The 22,034-nt window shown below is 32.3% G+C and overlaps 1 protein-coding gene across 1 annotated transcript; it reads right to left on the bottom strand.

Moving 5' to 3' along the window:
- Positions 1-14,753: 14,753 nt before the first annotated feature.
- On the bottom strand, positions 14,754-21,482 carry LOC111714322 (segmentation protein Runt). The gene is made up of 6 exons (XM_023489406.1): positions 20,972-21,482; positions 19,063-19,170; positions 17,348-17,466; positions 16,897-17,226; positions 16,286-16,334; positions 14,754-15,733 (listed from the first exon to the last, which is right to left on the bottom strand). The coding sequence occupies exons 1-6, from the start codon at positions 21,029-21,031 to the stop codon at positions 15,614-15,616; spliced, it is 786 nt and encodes a 261-aa protein (XP_023345174.1). The 5' UTR covers positions 21,032-21,482; the 3' UTR covers positions 14,754-15,613.
- Between the last annotated feature and the right edge of the window lie 552 nt (positions 21,483-22,034).

Raw genomic sequence — 22,034 nt, 5'->3', positions numbered from 1 at the left:
TGAATGCATTTTTGAAGGAAGCATGCCTGTTTTTTATGCCTAAGGAACCAAAACGGAAAAGAGAGATTAAGGCAATACTTGACTAACAGTTATCTCCTGATACACATGAGTTTAAAACCACATATGTCAATAGTTTTGAGAGGATAGAAAACAGCAAGAGAGCGGATAAAATGTGGTAAACAAGAAACAGCAACATACATAGTTCTGTGAAGACAGGAAACAGGAACATAGATACTTCTGAGAAGACAGGAAACAACATGATGTTAACCATGCGGAAAGTATGGATGCTGATTTAAGAAATATTTCTGAAAGTTTAAAAATCAAGACTTTAAATCCTGAATTCCCTGGAAACCAGAAGTATCCCGGAAAAAATACAAGGAATAGTGATGGGTTGGGAAAAGATCCTGAGTCTACAGTGTAAGAATTGTGATGATGATTAAGACAACGCCCATCAGACACAAAGAGAAAACAACTTTCTGGAGTGGCTGTACAGAGTGGAAAACTTAATGAGTGAGGATGAGAGAGAGTGGGTGGAGTGTAACAAAGATCTGAATTACGTAGATAGATTAGTGAGTGATGAGGACAAAGCTGTGATTGTAGCCTTTCTGAGTGATGAGGAGTTTTAAACATCGATAAAAATTAAACAGGGTTTTTTTTCAGCAGAAGAAATAGGGGGAATCATGCAGTAAATCTCAGCATAGGAATGGTAATACAACAATAAGTAGGTCCTATACTGGAAGTTAGAGAAAGAAAACCAAAAGACGAGAACTTTGAAGAAACCATGCTACCGGAAGAGCAAGAATCAGCTTCAACAAATCAATGGTACCAGGAGAACAGGAACCAGATCAAGAACTAATATTGCAGATGAAAGATAAGGAGTTATCAGTCAAATACTCCAACAACCCTAGGATCAACAATAAACAGTATACTATAAACTATAAAGGATACATATTGAAACAAATACAAAGAAAATTGTGTTTTTGTTTCTTAACTTTACTAATCCACCCTTTCCTCCTCTTATCATATCTAACCACCAAACCATTGATAGATAGATAGATAGCTGGATATATGGATAGATAGTAGGGGACTGCAGATGTATAAAACCATAAACTAGCAATTAATCAATCAATTTTAAATCTTTAAAAACAAATAAAATAATAAATTCAACTCGGTGAATTTTAGTTTCATCAATTTATCTATTCATCTATTCATCTATTCATCTATTCATCCTTTCATTTATTAATCTATTCACCTATTCACTTATTCACCTATTCATCTATTCATCTATTCATCTATTCATCTATTCATCTATTCATCTATTCACCTATTCACCTATTCATCTCATCTATTAATCTATTCATCAATTTTATTCATCTATTCATATATTTTATTCATCTATTCATCTATTCATCCCATCTTTTAATCTTTTCATCTATTCATCTATTTATCTATTAATCTATTAATCTATTAATCTATTAATCTATTGATCTATTAATCTATTTATCTATTAATTTATTCATCTATTCGTCTATTAATCTTTTCATCTATTCATCTATTAATCTATTGACCTATTCACCTATTCACCTATTCATCTATTAATCAATTCAGCTCTTTACCTATTCATCTATAAATCTATTCATCTCTAAATATATTAATCTATTCATCTATTCATCTATCAATTTATTAATCTATTCACCTATTTATCTATTTATCTATTTATTTATCCATCCTTTAATTTTTTTATTATTTCTTTCTCTTTATATTTTTAAATCTTTTATTCATTTCTTTATTTATTTATCTATCTATTTTATTAATTTATTTAATCCATTTATTTTGGTGTTTATTTACTTATTTATTTATTTATCAATTTTTTATATTCTTTTCTCAATCTTTTAATAATTAATTCATTTATTTACCTATCTATTTAATCATTTATTAATCTATTTATTTATTTATTCATTAATCTATTTATATATTTGTCTGTTTTTTTTTATTTAGCCATCTATCTGTCTATCTATCTATATCAGCCATCCATCTATCTATCTATTTATCTATCTATCTATAATAGTGAGATAGTGGACCAGTGACCCCAATTTGTCAGAATGAATTTATGGGGACTTTTAAAACCTAGGACCGGCGGGGCGTCTTATTATTAAAAATAGAAATATGGAATTTTAGGAAGATTATTGGTAAAACGATTTATGCATTTTTCAACCTGCTTTATTTTGGTTGGATCGAAATTTGTTGTTAATCGTAATAATTTTTCAAAAATATCTAATCAATTTAATTAAATTTTTAAAGTCACCTTAATTCATCATCATTATTCCATGTTCACCCCCTCCCCTCCCCTTCCTTCCGNAGATAGATAGATAGATAGATAGATAGATAGATAGATAGATAGATAGATAGATAGATAGATAGATAGATAGTAAGGCTGTAACGGAACCTGATCCAGTGACAAGTTTATTGTTAACGAAATATTAATAGGAACAGATAGATAGATAGATAGATAGATAGATACATAGATAGATAGATAGATAGATAGATAGATAGATAGATAGATAGATAGAAAGATAGATAGAAAGATAGATAGATAGATAGATTTTGACAGTAACATGCTTAGTTTAATTTTAATGTGCTCATTTCTACAGAAAAATGCGTTCATTTAGACAATAACGTGCTTATTGAACCAGTAACGTGCTCATTAAAACAGCTACGTGCTAATTCTTAGCAGTAATGTGCTCATATAAGCAGTAACGTGCTCATGTCAGCAGTATCGTCCTCATGCCAGTAGTAACGTAAACTATTAATCAGGATTTTGTCCCGTTTATTAAATTATACAGAAAATTGGCTCATTCGATACAGTTGTATAGAGGACGTGAGTCAGACTCTAATAAAACGCATAGATAACTTCCAGTATATATATTTCTTATAACTTATTACTAGAGGGTTCAGAACTAGAGTCAATATCGATATCGCACGTGTAGACTGTAGAGATGATATCAGTACTAATGCCCCGTATCCGTTCTATCTCATTCTGTTGAATCTTGTGGAACTAGTTTAACGCGGCCAGGCATCGTCTTNTGTAGGGTTGTAAGGTATATAACCTTCCTCAAATAACACTGAGAAGTAAAAAAAAATTGATACTAAAATTTGACCTCGAGGTTTTTTCTTTGGGGGATATACATTTAAAAAACCAAAACAGTTTTGTTTAATTTAACTTAGATTTTATTCCACTTCAATCATTTTATTAATTGGTAAATATCTTTGAATTGTATGTTTGTCGTAAATTATCCCAAAATTAGAAGCAATTTATCTATTTATGTGCAATAAAGTGATATAATGATCATTTATTGGTTAGATAAGGCATAGAACTGCAACCAAACCAAATTATTTTGATCATTATTTTGAGCCAGACCATATATCTCTTTGTGCCAAATTAATCTTAACTAAAATAAATTTTAAATTGAAATTCAGTACTGCATGATTCCACACACAACTTTTTAGTTTGAAGAATAATGGGAGACAAAAAACTGTTTTTAAAACAAGTTATGTCAAACCAACATAGTTTGGTTTTTTACTCGTTTGAGCCTTAAAGGAAAATAGCACTGTGAACTAGACATAAGGTTAATGTCAAATATATGCGACATCACTGGTAAGACTTTGTGACCTTCTAGCTCCTCTAGTTTGGATTTTATGTACAAGTATAAGAAAAATACTAATTTGGGTACATATTAGAAATTCAAATTATTTGTATTCTTCTCTTTAGCTCTTGATTAAAAGTAGTCGTGTTTGAAAATACATAAGACTTCAATTGCAATCTAATAGAAGGGTTACCATGGCCGCTAGCCTCCATCGCCATGTGTATTAAATAAACCTGACATTATTCTCTTTGTTACAGGGACTCTAGACTTATATAATTCTAATTCACCCTCAAGGAGTTTTGTGTCCGTTACACTTCAGTTTCCTTGAAAGCTTTGTCGGATCAAATATGAACTAATTATTCATATTGATTTTTTAAAAACTTTTTTATTTTTTTTAAGGTTTTCTACAAAAGAGACGTGAATATTTGGATTAAGAAAAACTGTAATTTTTGGATGTAAGGTAACTTTAAGTTACGCTTTAAGCTCGTGTTATGCAACAAATGTAGCCAGAGCTGAAAACTTTAGAATGTGATATCCTTAATCCCGATTGGTTAAATAATCTGGAGATTAATAACAAAAGGAGAACAAGCATTATTTAATCTAGAGATTAGAAACAAGAGTGGATCAAGCATTAATCCCGGAATCCACCATTCAAAAGTTCCCAGCTCAGACTACATTTGTTGCATAAACGTGCTGGGTCGACTCTACAGTAGGTTGTCCAGACTGGACAGTACTATAAATGCATGTTGTACCGGCTCGGATCATGCAACGATTGGAACGCTATAACACATCGTTGTGTGTGTGTGTTTACATGTGTGTTTGTCTGTATTTTGTGACAAATTCTCTTAAGCAGCTAATCCTAATCCCCCTCCTCATATAAACTAAAATATTTAGAAAATTTTGTTTATTTTCTTTCCTAATACTTTGCTTTGAACTTAATGCTTTAAATAGCGCCTACTAACTCTCTACTAATTTCCCCTTTAACCCCCCCCCACCAATCTATCTCTCTCTATTTTTGTTAAAAACTTTTATTTTCCAGATTTAATTTAGAATTGATATTACAGAATATAGATTTCAGGATATTTATATGATACAGAACACAGGATACAGGCTATATGATACAGGATATATGAATATGATACAGGATACAGACTATACAGATTACAGGATACAGAATATATGATACAGAATACAGGACACAGGAAACAGGATACAGAAAACAAGATAAGGATATAGATATAGAATATAGAATACAGAACACAAGATACAGATTACACGAAACAGGATACATAAACTGTATGCAGTGAGTTTAGTAAGCATGGGTAAGTAGCATGGGAATATTTCTGCATATTTGCACTTAACTGATACATTACTCAGATGTGTCCGATATACGCTGTGTGTGAGGTCTGATTGGGAAGGAATCTATGACAAATAAAACCATCCTTCTCAATATATTAAACTCCAACAAAATAATAATTAAAATATTTTCCCGCACTAATATTATGGTTTTGCGACAAAATATCATTATGTTTGCACAACTTCAGAGGGAGGGCTCATTTTCTGAGTTTGAGGACTATTTGTCGGTAGCTTTATACTTGATATGTTCTTAGATAAACAGTATCTTAACTACAGTCAGACCTCACACGTACTAATTGTTTTAAATATGTATTCTTCATTAGGGGAGTATATCAGGGCANTCCTTCATTAGTTTGTATCCTTTATAAGTTTGTATCCTTTATTAGTTTGTATCCTTTATAAGTTTGTATCCTATATTAGGTTCAAGGTTCCACCAACTATATCATTAGTTTGTGTTGTCATTATTTACACTTTTGTAAATAAGAAAATGACAATATTGTGGAAGACGATATTTTCCACCTATAGAAGTCTCAAGAGTTCCGCCAAGCCAAACCAAATATATTCAGTCGATTCATGTGTTTTTCCGTAACAGGATTACAGTCCTGCTTTTTGTATATATAGACTCAAATATATAGTTATAGAACCAACCAGCCTCGTTATTAGAGTCCGTCCTCACGACTTCTATAATATCTATTTCACTATTATTAAGATTATTATGACCAAATAATTTTTATTGGTTTTTAAATCGGGATTATCTTATATAATGACATTATTGGTATACGCCCTCAAATTATAGGGATACAAATAACAGGCTTAAAGGGACTATACGCATAATTTCACGTGACCCTCCAAACATACAAAGATGACCATGATCGATTTGCAATGGACTAATTGTTAAAGAAAAGTAATTTAAATTCTCTGGTTCCTTTCTTCTTAGAATATTCTAAGGTATTAAATATACGCTGTTCAGGTGAAACCTTAAGAACCATTGAAAAACAATTTTTCCGTAAAAAATTATACCCAAACTGAAAACTTTTCTGAACTTTTGATTTTGAGAGAAAAAAAGGTTCGCGGATTTTTTTCGGACTCTTGAAGTACCAAAAAAAATTACAAATTTTCAAAAAATGTTGAAAAAACTCCATACCGGAGAGTTGCACAAAAAAGGTACAATTTTGCACCAGGTCCCGCAAATCACACTTTTTTTTGACTCACCCTGTATTATTTGTAATCTTTAAATGTTTGATTTCTCTAGAAAAGAGACAAGGCCGGGAATAAGAATAAAGGGAAAGGAAATGGCGCTAGGCTGCCATGAGAAAGTCAGTCGCCCTGCTTTACAGACGAGTTCGCTATTACACACGCACACTTTTTTGGTGCAGACACACAACATGACTACAGTCAAGGAAATTGCAGAACAATATCGTCAATTATAACTAAACTTGAATAACAAGTAGTTTATTGTAAACTTTAATCAAATTATATTCTTTGCATTTAAACTTATATATATATAAATAATTATAAACAATATATTACTTTTATATTAAACTTATTTTTAAGTAAACAATTAACAAAAAACAAATTAACTCTCCTTAACTGTACATATACCAAGACTTTTATGTACTGTATATACCTAGAGTACACGCCTTCGGTTCGGTATTACTTAAACACACTCTTTTGGTACAGACACACATACAGGACGTTTCCGCCCCTGCCTGAGAGAGACTCTTTCAGTAGGATAAATCGATCCGAGGCTGATTGGATATATAGATAGATAAATAGAGAGATGGCTAGATATATGAATAGATAGATAGATGGATGGATAGATATATGGATAGATAGATAGATAGATAGATAAGTGAATAGAAAGATAGATAGATAAACAGATAGATAGATAGACAGATAGAGAGATAAAAAGATAGATAGATAGATTGATGGCTAGATATATGGATAGATAGATAGATAGATAGATAGATAGATAGAAAGATAGAAAATTAGAAAGATAGATATAAAGATGGCATATATGACAAGATAGATAGGTAAATAGAAAGAAAGATAGATAGATAGATAGAGAAAAAGATAGAAAGAAAGATAGATATATGGATAGATAGAAAGATAGAAGGATAGATAGAAAGATAGAAGAATAGATAGATAGATAGATAGATAGATAAATAAATAGATAGATAGATAGATAGATAGATAGATAGATAGATAGATAGATAGATATATAGATAGATAGATAGATAGATAGATAGATAGATAGATAGATAGATAGATAGCTTTTAAAAAATAATAAATAGATAGATAGATAGATAGATAGATAGATAGATAGATAGATAGATAGATATATAGATAGATAGATAGATAGATAGATAGATAGATAGATAGATAGATAGATAGCTTTTAAAAAATAATATTGGAAGGAAATCTGGCTCGGACGAGAATTTGAGGAGAATGTGGCTCGGACTAGAAATTGTTGTGGCTGGCCTTCCTCCCCTCCCTTGACCGATTTGCCTAAAATTTTGATTGGGAAAATGTATTGAGCATTTTTTAGGTTTGATTTCCAGCCAAAGCAGGGTTCCCAAAATATAAATTAGCTGTAGAAATATATGTAAAATGTTATAATTATCACAATTTTTTGTTAAATTTTGTTTCTATATTTATTTCGAACTGAACCATTAAATCATGAAATAATGAAAAATAAAGTATTTATCTCTGTTTGGGTGTTTGACCGATCATAACTAAGAACCCGTTTACCGATTTGCCTCAAATTATATTTTAAAACCTTGGGAATGTTCTTAGCTTGGATTCCCCAGCTAGAAATACAACATGCAGAGATCTCACAATATAGTTTGCATTTATTTGGCTAAGTAAGAACAAGGGTATTAAATATGCACGGAACCTTGGTTGTTTAGATAAAGAAAGTACATTTCGTCTCTGAAGTCTTATAAGAAGTAGTTAAGCTTGTATTTTAGTTGAAATAGAGAGAAGGTTTATTTGTGACTCGGCTTCATCAATTAAACGTATGTATTTTTTTTACTAAAAGAAGATAATTAATTATAATCTTTTTTCCAATTGCTTTTTGTTTTTCATGATGTCGAAGAATTTGAGTTCTGATTGAGTGTATGGATACTTGATAGATAGATAGATAGGATCTAGTAGAGAGGGGAGGAGCCTAATATTATTCTGCGGTTAGGTCTCTAACCACAATGCCGTATAGAAGGCTAGGCGCTACACGAACATACAGCCAATAGGAATCCAGAATTTTATTCCTGGGGGTGTACTTGATAAAACTCATTTATGTACCCAATTATGTGACATTATTTGTACAAATAAGATTTGTAAGCTTCCTTTTCCCTCAGTATATTTTGATTTATAAATCATTAGCATTTTTCTTGTTTACAATCGAATAAAAAGATTTTCCAGATTTTTTGCGTTTCATATATATATCACCAGATTTTCAAATTTTTATTTGTTTTTCAATTTTGATTGACCATAAACCTTACCCATCAGGTCAAGTAATCGGGTTACCACAAAAAATGGGCCTGTTTGTTGCCACGAAGTTTCTTGGAAATTAAAAAAGTGTACACATTTATATATTTTCATACATAGAATATATCTTACGCTTGAGATAACCAAGTCAGCGGTAAGATCGCATGTAATAAAAATATAAGAGAATTTAAATTTTACAATATGCCATCGTAAAGTAGCAAAAAAAAACACGCTATTAAATTGATTGAATACGGATTGGTTTAAACTGCTAAATCAAAAAAAAAAATATTCAAAAATTCTAAAATAGACCATGAATCTTGAATTTGAATCTTTATTTACAAAAGTGTTTGCCCGATTCACAATAGTACTCTATATAACACTCAATCTGATTAATGATGTGAAGATATCGTTTCTTTTCCTAGCTTGACAAGTTTTCTGATTTCTACATTGCTTCTGAGGCAAGAAATGCACAAGCCACTTTTAAATAGTGCAGCCGGAACCACAAATAAAAATTATCAATATCTAAATATAGAAAAATATAGATATCTAATTGATACTTGATCAGACAAAGCTTTGAAGGGTGTCGTTGTGAATCGTGCGGAAATTACGTTTACAGTCCCTTTATGGTGAAAAAGGAAATTACGTTTACAGTCCCTTTATGGTGAAAAAAGGAATAGCAGCATACCTTACTTTTGTGTCCAAGAACACCTGATTGGACCATAAAAGGTAATAAACCCAAAAGAATGAAGACATACTTCTAAAACTTGCTTCATAGTTTTTGGGGGGCTAATATAAGATTTTTAATCAATATTGAAAGGGGACAATTTATAAATACAAGTCAAATCAAATCTTAAATTATCTTCCTTTCATCCTTCCATACTCCTCCTTCTTCTCATTATCAGTATCAACCCTTAAAATTTTATTATGGTGTAAAGTATTAAGGCAATATAAGAACAGTCTGCAGGGATAAAGGCAGATGGACGTTGAGGGGGGGGGTAGAGTATAAACTAGGGGGGGAAGGGGAAGGGATGATGTTGGTTAATGGATTATATTGGGCATGAATGTTTAAACCTAAAAAACGTTACAAACTCCAAGCCATGGAAGAATGAATGGAAAAGAACTAAACTTGTAAATTATTAATACTAATGTTTCAACTTTTTTTCTCTCATTTTCTATTCACCTCCCTAAGGAATTGAGTCTTTGTCACAAACTCCGATTTTCTAATCATTATATCTTTGGAACCAAATGTTGTAGACCTCAGATATTTCAAACTATGAATTCTGTTAAATCAAATAATCAGAGTTTGAAATATTAAAGGTTTACAACATCGGGTTCTAAAGATATTGGGGGTTAAATATTTGATTTTGTTACAAAGACTCAATTCCTTTGTATCGCCATTTTCCTCCAATTTTTAGGGCCTCTGATTTTATAATGCATTATTCTTCTTTTATATTATATTTTAGAGAAAAGTAAAAAATATAATAAGAAATTGAAAAGGTTACAACCAATGTATATAATAAAACTTTTCGCTCATATATATTTATTTATAAAGATATATTTTTATATATATAATATATATTTATATATAACATACTAGCCTTAGTCAAAAAAACGTCAAAACGGCTGAACCGATCGGGCCCAAATTTTTTGTGGGACATCTAGGGACCCCAGGGAAGGTTTATAAATGATCAACATTTCAAATATTTGTCTCCATCAAAATTCGATCTCCATTAAATTTTTTAAAATTTTGAAAATCCGCGAATTATTTTTGTTTTGTTTTACGATGTACACAAAGAGAACATGTTCACAATTAATTTAGAAGATGGGTGCAAAGGGCCCTATAAGGCTAGTAATATATATTTATCTATATTTGTATATATGTTACATATAGCTGGCAGGCCCGTAGCTAGGGGGGGGGGCACAGGGGCACACCGTAGCTAGGGGCACAGGGGCACACTTTATCAGAAAAAAGAAGAAAATGAAAAAATTGAAAAGAAAGAAACAAAAAATGAAAGGAAGAAGAAAAAAGGAAAAAAATTGGCATAAAATCTTATTTTTGTTACCAATATTATATATAAAGGATTATTTTTTTTAATTGAGTGCTTTCTGAATTTTTATTTCTATCTTGTCTATGTAAAGTAATATGGTTTAAATAATTTTTTTTGTATATTCTGAGAAGCTTATTCTTTTCCGTTCTTTTCTTAGATTTATGAGTCTAATGAACTATCGTTGTAACAAATCTAGATGCTAATACTCTAACGATTACTTTACTCAAAGTCTAATGAGATCATATTTAACTAAATCTCTAGTCAAAACTTAAGGCTCTCTATCTCTAGCCAATACTCAAGGCTCTGTATACGTCCGTTCTAATCAACAAATGATATTCAACTACTTTATTTATAAACAGGTAAAATGAAAACTGACCGGGCTAGCCCGGCTGGGTCAATATACAAATAATTAAGATAGTAATATTATTAGTACAGATATCAAATTAGAATTGCACATCATTGTAGAATACACTTCATCGTATACAGAAAAAAGTAACATGGAATGGAGAAAAATTTGAATTTTATATAAAATATGGTCAGGTTTGGAGAAGCTAATCGTACTTATCCTGAAGCTAGCAGGAAAGTTTTTTCGAATTTTAGTTTCGAGAAAACTGAAAGATTTCATGCTTGAGCTTTACTTAATCTTTACAGACATTTACATCCTTTACTTTCTCTGTATTAAAACTAAGAATTAAATATTCGTGATTTAAACATTTTCAGAAGTACATATATTTATAGTTTAACTCAAATCTTTAAATGTTTTATCTCCAGTTTTTTTTTGTTTTGATGCAAAAAGTTTCTCAATAGCACTTAAGAGAAAGAACACAGGCAAAATATCTATTTTTAGTAATAAGTTAAAGATTTAATTTTTTAGTGTTAATTTAACAATTTTCAGGTCAAACAAATTTTTCACATGTGGCTCGCCCCCTACTTACAAATCTATTCTATTCTTAAATGCTGTGGCCCCCCTCTGTGGCCTGAATTAGCTGGCAAAGCATCAGCTGAACCAAATTGGCTGAAATTTTTTTAGGGAACCCTTGAGTACTTTGCTGGGGTAACAAAGGCTGAAAAGAAGGGGATATTCTTGAATTTCAATCTTCTTTATTACTTCTTTATTCTTCTTCCTTTCTTTTTTGTTATTTTCTTCAAAATATTTTTATAGAAAATTCATTAATTAAAATTCGATATACCCCCCCATTCTAGTTGACTTTTAACCTCTCATTCTTGCATCACTAAGTACTCCCCCTGGAGTCTGGACAGGGGAAACGCCTGAGGGCGTCAGGGGGGGAGTGCACCACAGGGGTCTCTTGTTGGCCCGCCCATATAGATATATGACCCTCTTGTAATTAGTTACATATATGTACGTTTAGAAATCTGAGATTTGTAAACCAGATTTAAGGTCCAACATGTGCATGGAACTAACTAGACATAAGAATGTCCCAATTAAGGTCCACCACGTGGAACTAACTAGACCTAAGAATGTCCCAATTAAGGTCCACCACGTGGAATTAACTAGACCTAAGAATGTCCCAATTAAGGTCCACCACGTGGAACTAACTAGACCTTAGAATGTCCCAATTAAGGTCCACCACGTAAAACTAACTAGACCTAAGAATGTCCCAATTAAGGTCCACCACGTGGAATTAACTAGACCTAAGAATGTCCCAATTAAGGTCCACCAAGTGAAACTAACTAGACATAAGAATGTCCCAATTAAGGTCCACAACGTGGAACTAACTAGACCTAAGAATGTCCCAATTAAGGTCCACCACGTGGAATTAACTAGACCTAAGAATGTCCTAATTAAGGTCCACCACGTGAAACTAACTATACCTAAGAATGTCCCAATTAAGGTCCAACACGTGGAACTAACTAGACCTTAGAATGTCCCAATTAAGGTCCACCACGTGGAACTAACTAGACCTAAGAATGTCCCAATTAAGATCCACCACGTGAAACTAACTAGACCTAAGAATGTCCCAATTAAGGTCCACCACGCGGAACTAACTAGACCTAAGAATGTCCCAATTAAGGACCACCGCGTGTTACTAACTAGACCTAAAAATGTTCCTACAAAGTTTAAGCACGTAGCACTAGCTAGACCTAAAAATGTTCCAAGAAAGTTTAACCACGTAGAGATAGCTAGACCTAAAAATGTTCCAACTAAGTTTAACCACGTGGAACTAAAGAGCGTCCCATATCATATTAGATTATCTCCAATCTTTAACGCCAAAATACGCACATAATACTCGAAAAATCTATCATTTACTGCAAAAAAATTTCTATTAGCCTTATTAAATTTTTTCAAAATGATTGATTCTTCTTAATGTTTCTGATTTGTCCCCCAAATCGTAATTTAGACCCATTGACTCGGTCTAATTTGATGTGGGACACCCTGTAGCTAGACCTAAAAATGTCCCAACAAAGTTTAACCAGCCATTTAACTGCCCTCTACCCGACCTAATTTATAATAATGCTGTAGCGAAAACCATTTTTAGGTTATAGAGAAAATTCAACATGGGAGGGGGTGGGGTGGGGGGTGGCCAGCAGTTTCCAGTCGTGATTGGGTCAGTTAAAAGTTATGTAAAAAACGTATTAATAAATTCCGACATCCTTTTTTATATAAAAATCTCTCTGTGAACAATAAACGAACTCATCGTTATTTGTACAGGTTGCAACACAGATTTCCGGAAAAAATTTCTATTTTATATTTTTTTTTATATTTTTATATTTTTATAGCCCAAGAGGTGTAGGGCCATAAAAACCTTGACATGAAACACAGTAGTTATTTATTTTATAGACAATTCTATACAAATTAGGAGGAAATCAGTCATTGGTGACAGAAAATAGATAGATATATAGATATATAAGTAGTAGATAGATAGATAGATATATAGATATATAGATAGATAGATAGATAGATAGATATTTGAACTAGATCTATCGATAGATTGATTGGTTTGCTTTGTGGCAAATTGTTAACTTATATTACTATGTTATTACTTTTTAGAACGTTCAAAAATTCCTTTTTTTGGATTATATAAGAGAGAAATTGAAGATCGTCTTAGATCATTATTATAGATATCTTACGACAAAATTTAACCAAAGAAGTAAAACGACATATAGCTTTCCATTATGTGAAATTGAATCTTTGTCACAAACTGAAATATTCTCAATCCTATATCTGTGCAACCTGAAGGTAAAAACCATTGAAATTTTAAACTTATATTTTTGACCTATAAGAATTCGCAGTTTAAAATAACTAAGTTATCCTACACTGGGTTGCAAAGATATAAGGATAAAAAATCAAAGTTTGCGCAAAAAATCAGTACCGACATCTCCTTTATATAGCTGGCTAAACGGCTGGACCAAATTGGCTGAAATTGTTTCAGGTAACCCAACAGACCCTGTATGCCGAGTCCATTAGTACCTGATCCAATCAGGGTTCAGTCATGTGTTTGTTGTCTATCTGAACCAATAGAAATTATATGGCGATAACATCTATCTTTCTAACTATCTCATTATCCAATTAGAGATATGAATCCTAAAATCGGCGCTATCAATAAATGGAAATATTTTCTTCTACTGAAACTATAGTAAAGACTACCCTAGTGTTAACAAAGGCTAAACAAATTAGATTTTTTTGACAAAATTTATTTTTCAAAATTTGAATTTTTTCCCACGGACAGTTCAGCTGGTTTCAAACAAAGATAAAAGAGAAGACGCCAAGGAGAATTCCATTGTTTTCTGGATCTCACTGTGTATCAATTTAAACTTCGGTTAATTTTTATAGTACCGTATCGACTTTTAACCAGCCGAGAGCAAGCGCTGTATAGTACTTATACAGACTGTAGTGACAGTACACAACATTTATTTAATTTATTATTTTTTAAATATTGAGATCACAAATCAATAAATAATAAACTGGACAAAGTTACAGAAAATGACAAAACAATTAGAAACAAGAAACTATTGCCGCTGCGTTCACAAGTTGGAAATTTTTATGTGAAATTAAAGTGAATGTTTGAAATAGTTTTAAGACTCTTTTTAAAAAGTGCCTTAAGCGATTCACGACAGTTCAGAGGAAAGAAAAAATTACAATATTACATTCTTTTAAAGGGATTATTTACTTATGTTGAAGGTACACTATATACTAAACATTTGGGTTTTATTCTTCATTTCAAAAATTGAAATTATTGATCATTAAAAGAACTGCTTATTTGAAATGAACCTCCAAACAAGGATGACAATGTCCAAGTTACAACCTTAATCTGTTCAACAGTGCAGAAGATACCGTCGTTATTCTGACTAGATTTTTGTAAGTTTCTCCTAACAAGAAATGCGCAAGTCACTTTCGCAGTAAAACCTCAAATTTTATAGTTTACAGAAACAAAAGCATAGATATTTAATTCATACTTGATCAGGTTTTCAAGGGCATTATCATCTTTGCATGGAGGTTTATCATGCTTACAGTACATTTAAATAGGTTAACACTCCCTTTAAGCTGTAGTTGGCTACAGTACATGAAGGGTATGCAAAAATGATGTCCGGCTATAACAAATATGACTGAGTTAATGTTATTGAAGCTAAATAACATTTAGACTAGTAAGTTATTTTTAGATAACACGTTACATACACTTTAAGTTCAGAATCTATTCTTTCATAATACATTTTTGTCCACTTGCTCATATATAGGTTCATATTAAGGTTTGCATAGGAAGATCGTCATCCGTAGGAATATTAAATTAATTCTTGTCATTGGATTAAATCATAACATATCAATCATAACCCACACCTTTAGTTATAAGCAGATATTATAAATCCCTAGGGACCTAACACTTCAATCTACTTCTAAATAACTTCGCCGATTAGATTGAGTTGTTTCACACTATTAGTACACTGCGCACTGCGCGAACTCGGCAAGAATATGATTTGCGGCATTTGCACTTGACGTCAAAAATCATAGATCAAAATGATCGTACTAGAGAAGTATTATGTATTATTCACTATTTTTCGGATGTTAAGTATTTGGAAATGTATACAGAATCATTTCCTGATGTTTGAGTCACGATTTCTGATTTAGTAAGGTCTCCAGACATGCTTATCTTTATCCTTGGTGAGCTTGAGTTTAGTTGGTTTAACCTGTTTAAAGGCAGATCTCTCCTCATCCTTCTCATCCTCATCATCATCCTCTTCCTCCTGAAGAGGTCAACAAACAAATTTAACAATTTTATTTATCAACAAATGTTTTTTCAATGAAATAGTTGTATATTATCAAAAAAATGAATTCATATAAATACAGATAGAACACAAGATGTCGTCTTTTCAATTTTTAGGGATTTTTCGTTCACATTAACGCGTAACTCCTTTGGGCTTCGACCACAGGCTTATTGTGAACGAAAACTCCCAAAATCTCGAAAAGACTATATCTAGTGTTCTATCTAACAACAAAAAAGGAATTGAGTCTGATTTTCCAATCCCTATATCTTTGCAACACATTGTCGTAGTCCTTAAGTACTAAGCCTTCTGTTAGATCAAATAACTTAAGTTTGATATCAAAGGTTTAAACCATCAGGTTGCAAAGATTTAGGGATTAGAAAATTTGAATTTGCGGCAAATAGTGCTATTTTATAACTGTTTTTATTCTTCAATAAACTGGTTCTATATCATCAAGTAAAAAAATTCCTTCTTAAAGACAAAAAAGTTGCTAAAATTCGAAGTTTTAAAATTTAATTTTGTTGTGTGACTTTCCTTAATATCTTGACTGGAAATTGTGGCAGTTGGAGATATTGGAGATGATCTGAAAAATTTAAAATTACTAATTATTATTATTTTATTATTTTTTTTCAGGACATTTTCGAGCTTTCAGACGTCAACACGACTAAACCAAATGGGTCCCAAATCTTATGAATAGGAAGAAGAAATTAAACTCATTGACTAACTTTAACCACTTCTAGTTGAACTTCTTAGACTAACTTTAATTTATACTTCTAGTTGAACTTCATAGACTAACTTTAACCACTTCGTGCTGAACTTCATAGACTAACTATCTTCATAGACTAACTTTAACCACTTCGTGATGAACTTCTTTGACTAACTTTAACCACTTCTAGCTGAACTTCTTAAACTAACCACTTCTAGCTGAACTTCTTAGACTAATTTTAACCACTTCTAGCTGAACGTCTTAGACTAACTGTACTGTAAGAACTCCTCTTAAACTTGATTAGATTCAGTAGATTTGGGTCCCTAGAATTTTAAAAACAGCCATTTTTTGTAATTTAAGGCTGCTTCTAAAAAATGGGGAAAATTTGGAAATTAAGATTAGGAGGGTTTTAAATTTAAAGTTTTTGAATTTTGTTTACCTAACACTGGGGGGAAGTGTCCAGGGGAGAAGGGGGCGGGGTGGGGCTACCCCCAGGGGGGTAGGCAGCTTCAAGGGAAGAGGAAGGGGAGGTATATCCGGTCTGCTTTGAAGAAAGTCTCTGTACAGATAAAGTGGATCCAAGAACGGCTGGGGGAACAATCCAAAGGATCCAAACATGCCGGGGAAAAACCGGTTTTTGGTTCGTGGCTCACGAGGTCCGTCCACGGTGACTTTGATGGCTTTGTTGTAGGTTGCACACTGAAGAGGTTTGGTTTGGATTGTTATGGTAATTGTGAAGGACTTCCCGCGCCCTGAGCGACCAATAAATCTGAAAAAAAGAACACATGACATTGTCAAATATATTATGATCTTTAGAACTACAGTAACTGTATTCTTGATATATACCGGCTCAGTAAATTTAACATTCTTCAAGGATAAAACTAGCTTACCTCAGATCTGAAAATTTTGCCATTTGATTTTTCATGATTGCTGTACAGTTCCTGACTTCACCACTGTAATTATCATCATTTCCACACTTGACAGTGACAATAGTTCCATCAGGGACCTCCTAGATAATTATTCAGGTTAAAGGAAGAATCATTAGAATTTTCAGGGGTTCGTCGAACTGACAAAAAGCCATTAATAAGATGGCAATGCTTGCCTTCTAAACTCTGATCATAAACCTTGTAAGTTAACTTAATCCTATCCCTGCTGGTGTACTTGAAAACCAGGATATGCTGGGGGGGGGAGCAATTTGACGCCCCCCTCTAAATCCCATGTTTGATGTCCAAATATGACAAATGGTACATCATTGGAAAGCTCTTATGCTCTTCTTTTAGAATCTGCTAAAAAAATTGCAAATTTGCAAAAAATAATTTTTAACCCTAGTTATTTAGTGAAAATATTTGCAAACAAAAAAAGTCCAAAAAATAAAAAAATATACATTTTTAAAAAGCCCTTAACCATGTCATTTCAAATATGAAAAAAATTTCAAAATTTTATATAACCTGATGTGTATTTAATAAAAACCAAGAATGTGCAAATTTCTTCTTACGGGTTGTGTGCAAATAATTTGCAAACATTTCTCTGCAAAACTTGTGCAATCCGTTTCCTTATGTTAAAAGGCTTTCCAAAAAGACTTAAAATTATCAAAATCTGACAACTGAAAGTGGGTCAAAACAAAGATTTAGTTTGTTACAGAAAAAATTAGTCATTCAGACAGTGTGCCTGAGGATTCAGGCAGTTAGTATAAAAGCCTGGTTATAGATCCAAAGGGGTATTAAAGGGACCGTTCACTTTTTTGGGTAATTTCAGGGTAAACTAAACAGCCTAAGCGCTATTCATTTTTTTTCATTGGAAAGCTCTTGTGCTCTACTTTTATAATCTGCAAAAAAATTTGCAAATTTGCCAAAATTGAATTTTTTATCGCAAAATCCAGTTATATAGTAAAATTGTTTGCAAAAAAAATTTGTACAAAAAATAAAAAAATTATACATTTTTGAAAAGCCCTTGACCATGCCATTTCTAATATGCAAAATTTTTTGCAAAATTTTAAATAACCTGATTTTTAATCAAGAAAAACTAAAAATGTGCGAATTTCCTTTGACGGGTTGTTTGCAAAACATTTGCAATTTTTTTTTTCGCAAAACTTGTGCAATCCGTTTTCTTATGTCATAGGCTTTCCAAATAGCTAAATTTTATCAAATTCTGACAAGTGAAAGTGGGTCAAAACAAAGATTTAGTTTGTTACAGTGTGCCTGACTCAGGCAGTTAGTATCAAAGCCCGGTTTTAGGCCTAAAGGGAGGGCTTTGGGTATGTAGGAAAAGTTAGAAAATACTTTTTGAGTTATGGAAAAAAAACTACAGGGGGGGGGGTCAAATTGACCCCCCCCCTAGCAGGAATAGGGTTATCATCTACCTAAAAACTGGCTTTAAAGTAAAAAACTGACTTAAAGATAAAAAAAACTCACTGAAAGATAAAAAACTAACTGAATGATAAAAAACTACCCAAAAGTAGCAAAACTAAATAACTAAACGAATTTTTTTTGACTTTCTGAAAAGCTAAAGAAGTAAAACTGCAGAAAAAATCTAAACAATAAAAATGTAAAAAAGACTACCTGAAAAAAGGTAAAAAAAAACCAAGCTAAAAAGTAAAAAAAACTACCTGAAAAGTAAAAACTTTAAAAGCAACCGGAAGTGATTTATTACTCCGCCAATGCTGCGGAAGAGGGGAACAAAGAATTGCGGGACTTCCGGTTTGTATCAGGTCTCCCTAATTAAAATTTATTAAATGATAATTAGTTAAATCACTAATTGATTTGTAAACTGACTAAAAAGCAACAATTGATTTAGTAACTGATTAAAAATTTATAACTAATTTAGTAACTGATTAAATCATTAATTGATTTAATAACGGATTAAAAATCAATGATTGTTAACTAATAAAAAATGAATAATTGATTTAATAACTGACTTCAAATCAATAATTGGTTTCATAACTGATTAAAATTCAATATTTGATTTATTAATTGGGTAAATTTTATTTTTGATCATGTGTTTGATTATTCAATTAAACACAAAATCCATTTTCCAAAGTTTAAAACAAATATTCGAGATGAAAATTAATTTGAAAAAATTTTAGAAAAGTTTTCATGAAAAATCTTGAAAGCATTCCCTTGTAAATTATTTGAAAAAAAAAGAAAAAACAGTTTTTTAATTAAATACAATTTTATTGGAAAAATATTTTGTTGTTAACGCCCTTCATTAACAGACTTGCACAAGCTGTTATCCTTTCACAGTTTCAAACTCAGGGGAGACTAGTTTCATTCTCAGGGGAGATAAGTTTTAAACTCAGGGTAGATTACTTTCAGACTCAGGGGAGATTAGTTTCAAACTCCGGGGAGATTAGTTTCAAGCTCAGGGGAGATTAGTTTTAAACTCAGGAGTGATTACTTTCAGACTCAGGGTAGATTAGTTTCAAACTCAGGGGAGATTAGTTTCAAACTCAGGGGAGATTAGTTTTAAAATCAGCGAAGATAAGTTTCTGACTCAGGGGAGATAAGTTTCAATCTCAGGGGAGATTGGTTTCAGACTCACAGGAGATTAGTTTCAAGCTCAGGGGTGATTAGTTTCAGACTCAGGGGAGATGATTCAAACTCATGAATGACTAGTTTCAAACTCAAGGGAGATTACTTTCAGACTCAGGGGAGATTAGTTTCACACTCAGGAGTCTTAGAGGAGATTAGTTTCAAACTCAGGGGAAATTAGTTTCAAGCTCAGGGGAGATTAGTTTCAAGCTCAGTGGAGATTAGTTTCAAAGTCAGGGGAGATTAGTTTCAAAGTCAGGGGAGATTAGTTTCAGACTCAGGGGGGATTAGTTTCAATCTCAAGGGAAATTAGTTTCAAGCTCAGGGGAGATTAGTTTCAAGCTCAGTGGAGATTAGTTTCAAAGTCAGGGGAGATTAGTTTCAAACTCAGGGGAAATTAGTTTCAAACTCAGAGGAGATTAGTTTCAAGCTCAGGAGAGATTAGTTTCAGAATAAGGGGAGATTTAATTCAAAATCAGGGGAGACTAGTTTCAGACATAAGGTAGATTAGTTTTAGACTCAGAGGAGATTAGTTTCAAACTCAGAGGAGATTAATTTTAAACTCAGGGGAAATTAGTTTCAGACTCAGAGGAGATTAGTTTCAAGCTCAAGGGAGATTAATTTTAAACTCAAGGGAAATTAGTTTCAGACTCAGAGGAGATTAGTTTCAAGCTCAGGGGAAATTAGTTTCAGACTCAAAGGAGATCTGATTCAAACTCATAGAAGACTAGTTTCAAACTCAAGGGAGATTACTTTCAGACTCAGGGGAGATTAGTTTCAAACTCAGGAGTCTTAAATGAGATTAGTTTCAAACTCAGGGGATATTAGTTTCCAGCTCAGGGGAGATTAGTTTCAGACTCAGGGGAGATTAGTTTCAGACTCAGGGGAGATTAGTTTTAGACTCAGGAGAAATTAGTTTCAGACTCAGGGTCAGTGAAGGATAGGTTCAAAGTCAAAACAATTCGATGTATAAGTTTTGATTTCTACCTGTTCTCCCATCAACTCCTGAACAACCTTGTCCGACATCAAAACCTCTGTATCCCCCATTCTTCTAGTTTCTTTCTAGCTTCTTAGCTTTTCCTCCCAGTTCCTTGACTCTTTCTTCTAGATTCTTCTAGTTCCTTGACTCTTTCTTTTAGATTCTTCTAGTTCCTTGACTCTTTCTTTTAGATTCTTAGAGTTTTACTTCTAGATCCTCAGCCCTTTCTTCTAGCTCCGCAATCTTTCCATCTAGCTACTTTTGTTCTTGCAACTTAGCTCTTGATCCCCTGATTCGGCTTTGTCGTCTTTTTTTCTATTTTTTCAAACCATCCTTTCAAACCTTGACTTTCATATTTCTCCTTTTACACTTTTACGCAAATTTTATGGTTGATGACCAGCAGGAATTTTAGAATCACTCTTAATATTTGGATTATAAAAATTCGCACACTTTCTTGAACATTGAATTCTTGAAAAAAATCGATATTTTGAAGATTGGGCAAAGGTCCTCTCTTATGAGCGAACTAGGAACGACTGGCGGCCGAGGGAAGGCGGGATTTGAGGAGGATGTCTTTCAGCTTTCTTTTCCTCTCCTTCTTCTCTTATCTTTCTATCTTTCTATATGTATTTCTATCTTTCTCTCTTTCTATTTTTCTTTCATTTTCTAATTTTTTTTCTAGACTATTTAAACCGTTCTAGATTTGAACTTTTTCCTGAAAGACTCTTTTGAAAATTATTGTTATTAATAATTTTTTTAATGACGACAGATAGGTTTGCGTAGGCCAAAGAGAAAATATAATAATGATGATAGTAAAAAGGAGTTTAATTTTAACAATAATAATAATATTAATATTAACACTATTAATGATGATATTAACGACATTTTAAGGAAACCCATGGGTATTCCGGGGGTGCAGATACAGTTTAAAAATGTTTGAAAATTTTTGAAATTTCAAGGACATCGCCGGTTACTTTGTCTTAAATAATTTGATACCAAGTGCGGGTAAATGGCGGGATTAACTATGACTGTAAATAAAGATACAAACCAGAGCAACGCCAGGCGGACTCCAGC

The sequence above is a fragment of the Eurytemora carolleeae genome, unplaced genomic scaffold (assembly GCF_000591075.1).
Source record: "Eurytemora carolleeae unplaced genomic scaffold, Eaff_2.0 scaffold1458, whole genome shotgun sequence".
NCBI lineage: Eukaryota > Metazoa > Arthropoda > Copepoda > Calanoida > Temoridae > Eurytemora > Eurytemora carolleeae.
This window is presented reverse-complemented; position numbering and strand designations above follow the sequence as displayed.